Genomic DNA, 4151 nt, shown 5'->3' with positions numbered 1-4151 from the left:
TTTTAAAATTAAGAAGAAATTGCCTTTTAAAAACTCTCAGTTTTCTCTTATTTTTCAAATCAGACCTTAGTTTAATTAAAACAAATTTTTTCTCAATTATTTTCAAACCCGATTTTATTTTTAAAATTTGTTTTAAGTTATTTAATAACCGACCACCTAATCCTAATTTTCACCACCTAATTTTAGACCCGATAATTATTTTAATATTTTATTATTAAACACTCTAATCCTATTTACGATACCCAATTTTAATATTTGGCTCTTTACCCAATTTTACTATCTTGGTTTTTAAGATGTTTAGGATGTGACAAAAACACTCACAACAAAGAGAATAGTCACTAAAAATGAATATCCTGATTTCAACCCAAAATATAAATTTTTTAATTCTCAAAAGTAACTTTTAAAAGAACCACTAAACACCTAAATATTAAAATACACTTTTTCAAAAACACTTCTAAAAATTAACAAACAACACATTTTTAAAAGCAATGCATAAAAAATTAATCCTTGATCAGTCATGTTCCATGCATAGTTGATAAGGGACCATGTCGGGTGTCGGTAGTGTGTAGGAATCAATCGCTACCCACGCAGAGCTCCCGAAGATGTGTTGATTTATTCGTCTTTAGAGGAAGACTTTTGACATTTTAAGCTTACCCACAAGTCATGTTCCTTACCACTCCTAAGCTCCAGCTCAATTTGTAATTAATTATAAAACTACGTCATGAATGTGAAAGCTAACGCTAGTGATTTTATGAAATTGATTTGTTCCCAAATTGACCCAAAAAGACTACACAAGTTCATCCATGGTCCGGGCATGATTAATTGTATCACCAGCTTCTACCGCCTGTTTTGCTCCAGCAGCTTCTTGCAATTCCAGTGCAAACTCAAGCATTCCCACCACATCTCTCATTTTTGGCCTTTCAACTCCCACATCATGTAGGCAGCTTTTTGCAATCTCAACGAATACTTTTAAACACTCTGCTGCAATTTTACCATGCAAGTAAGGGTCAATGATTTGCTCAATTGTTTCATTTTCTACACACTTGAAAGCCCAACCAGCTAAACCTATTTCATCATCTTCCAAACTTGTGTCAACTGCGGGTCTAGCACACAAGACTTCGAATAACACTACCCCGAACGAGTACACATCGGACTTCTCTGTTAAATGTAACCTTCGAAAATACTCCGGATCCATGTATCCGAAAGTACCTTTCACCTTAGTTGTGATTGGAGCATTTTCCATAAGAACCGGGCCCATTTTCGATAACCCGAAATCCGAGACTTTAGCCACCCATGTCTCATCCAACAAAATGTTGGTAGTCTTCACATCTCGGTGAATGATTCTCTGGACTGCACCTGAATGAAGGTACTCTAATCCACGAGCAGCACCAATACAGATTTGTAGCCTTTGCTTCCATTGGAGAGGAATATTATCGTTTTTATAGAGGTGATCACGAAGGGTTCCATTCACCATATAATCATAAACAAGAATCATCTCTTGTTTTTCGTTACAATAACCTATAAGCGACACAAGGTTAATGTAGCGAAGCTGAGAGAGCATCTCAATCTCTGCCCAAAACTCATTTTCACCCTGGTGAGACTTTGAATTGAGTCGCTTAATTGCCACCTCGTATTGAATACCCGGAATGTGACCCCTGTACACGTTGCCAAAGCCACCGCGCCCTATAATGAGAGCATCGTCAAAGTTATTTGTTGCAGTGAGTATATCGGCAACTGAAAAGTGCCTACATCGATTGGGGGAAACTTTTCTTCTGTTTATGGATTCCGTTCTGCACAAAAAAAGTTTCCTTTGCCAAAAAACAAGGGACAATATAAGCAGGATTGATACTATGCTGCTTAGTGTAGCTCCAATGACGACCATTCCCGGTTTCAAAAATCTTCCCTCCTTTGAATACTTTTGCTTAAGCATTGGCTTTGTCTCTGGTCGAGGGTTCGGAGCGGCAAGGCTACCTTCCGAGTTGTTCAACTTGAAAATCTCTAAACCATTCAAAACCGCATCATTATACTCTGGCTTAGATTCGGCATTTGGATGTAGTGCGACCCATAGTTCGTTTTCACTTTGTGCCACCCTCACAACATAATCTCTGTAGATTGGAATACCATTACCTTCACCCACAGCAATCACATCCATGGCTTTCTCAGCGGTATGATTATTAATAAATATGTCGAATACACGCTGATTCACTTTCTGTAGATACTTTTCGCAAAAATGGAGCCTAACGAGGTAGTAAAACCCCGAATCAACTGTGAAAAGCCATGTAAGATTGTAATTGAAGTTGATATATGGATTAGGCCCCATTGAACGATAGGATTTGTACACAGCTTCCGGTGCCGTATACACTGGTGTGGCCTCGGTGTATTTGATTGTTGCCTCAGACTGATCATAATACGTAACTCCATATGCTGCTCCCAAGATATAGTCAATATCTTGGTTCCATGTTCTGAACATTCCTGAATCGTGCACATCTAAAACATCTCTTCCACCAACATTAAGCCGATAAGCAGTGTCAAGAGCAGTGGAGTTTTCAAGCTCGAAAAAGTAATTAGTGTCTATTAAGCGGAGAGAGCCATATGTCTGGCCTGTGTAGAGATTTGCAGGCATGGAAACGACTTCAATCCCACTGATAAAAGCGAAAGAATTCGGTGAAGGGGCGAAGGTGACATCCATCATCTGCTTGTTTCCAACAGTGATGACAAATTCTTTGACAATATAGGCTTGGGGAGGACTAGTGGCAGAAACTAAATAGGCACTGAAATTGCTCAAGAGAGTGTAATTATTAGCGGCAACTGAAAAGAAGGAACTGGTAATATCAAGGCCAGGGTATTGATTTGGATAAAAGTACAGACGAAGGAACTTAGTGCCTGGTGAAACGGGGAATTTATAAGTGAATTCACCACGAAAGAAACGAGCTGTCACGTAAGGAACTTGAGTGACAGAGGGGTCTTGATAGGATGCAGTGGATGAAAAAGAAGAGGTATTAGCATATAGGTGGTCATCATCGGCAACCCAGTTTCTGCCATCATAGGATGTAGTGTTTGATGAAGCACCACAGTTCAAAAGTATGTAGTCAGTAGGAATATAAGGAACTGAACTTGTTATAGAAGGTGAAATGGAAAGAATTAGGAAGACGATAGTAATTAAGAATAGCATTGTGGTTTTAGTGTTGTTTGTAGAAAAAGCCTGCAAGGCTGCAACTTATATATAGCTGAATAAATGGGAAAATTGAATACCACTGTATTCTTCAAGGTAGTTGAGAATGAAAGTGGTAAAAAGCTACAATTTTGAAGTCTGCCAATTCCAGCTAAGGATGGGTGGCCTAAAAATGCAAACCAGCTAAGCTTGTGAATAGCTGAAAACAACATTTGTGGAAACTCCTCCTCCATAGACTAGTCGCAAATAAGCAGTTTGCTAGAGTAAATGACACCGTATATTTTCGCGTTGCCGTTGACTAGGTGAATTGTGAGTCAAGCATTTTAGTTTTTTTCTATTATTATTATTTAGGATCAAGGAATTAGCATCAATAAATCATCTAATTTGGTATATTAAAATAATAACTTCCAAAATCTAGAATATTATTAAAAATTAATATCTTAATAAAATATTTTTATTAAATTAAAATTTGAATTTATCTTTAATTTTTAAAATTGTATTTGGTATTAAGTTTAATTTCTTTTTATTTTAAATTTGAGATTTGAGCTATAATTACTCTATTTTAAATTTGGGTAATAATGAGTATATTATTTGGTTTGGTCTTAATATAATATATTTGAGTTTCAGAATAAATATTTTAGAATATAAGTATTAAGTTTATAAATTTAATAGAATAAAAGTTATTCAATTATCAATATAATATAATAATGAACAATAAAAATATTTTTATTAATTCATATATCATAGAATAATAATTTTTATGTACATTAAGCACTTTAATTATTTTATATAAAATAACTGATGTCCACAAAACCAACTAAAAATTTGAGTAAAGTAAGTGCACCTATCAATTAATAGTATAGCTACGGTGAGTAAATATATCGTTTCCACAAAGATTAAAAGTACTAGTAATTACAGTCTTTCTATTATTTAACCGAATAATTGGAGTGATTGATTAAAAACTAAAATTAACTAAATT

The 4151-nt window shown here is 35.4% G+C and overlaps 1 protein-coding gene across 1 annotated transcript; it reads right to left on the bottom strand.

Moving 5' to 3' along the window:
- Positions 1-357: 357 nt before the first annotated feature.
- LOC108473067 (receptor-like protein kinase FERONIA) lies at positions 358-3344 on the bottom strand. Its single transcript, XM_017774632.2, has one exon. The coding sequence runs from the start codon at positions 3170-3172 to the stop codon at positions 788-790; it is 2385 nt and encodes a 794-aa protein (XP_017630121.1). The 5' UTR covers positions 3173-3344; the 3' UTR covers positions 358-787.
- Between the last annotated feature and the right edge of the window lie 807 nt (positions 3345-4151).

The sequence above is a fragment of the Gossypium arboreum genome, chromosome 7 (genome assembly GCF_025698485.1).
Source record: "Gossypium arboreum isolate Shixiya-1 chromosome 7, ASM2569848v2, whole genome shotgun sequence".
In the NCBI taxonomy this organism is placed as follows: Eukaryota; Viridiplantae; Streptophyta; class Magnoliopsida; order Malvales; family Malvaceae; genus Gossypium; species Gossypium arboreum.
Note: the sequence above shows the minus strand (reverse complement) of the source record. Positions and strands in the feature narration are given on the sequence as shown.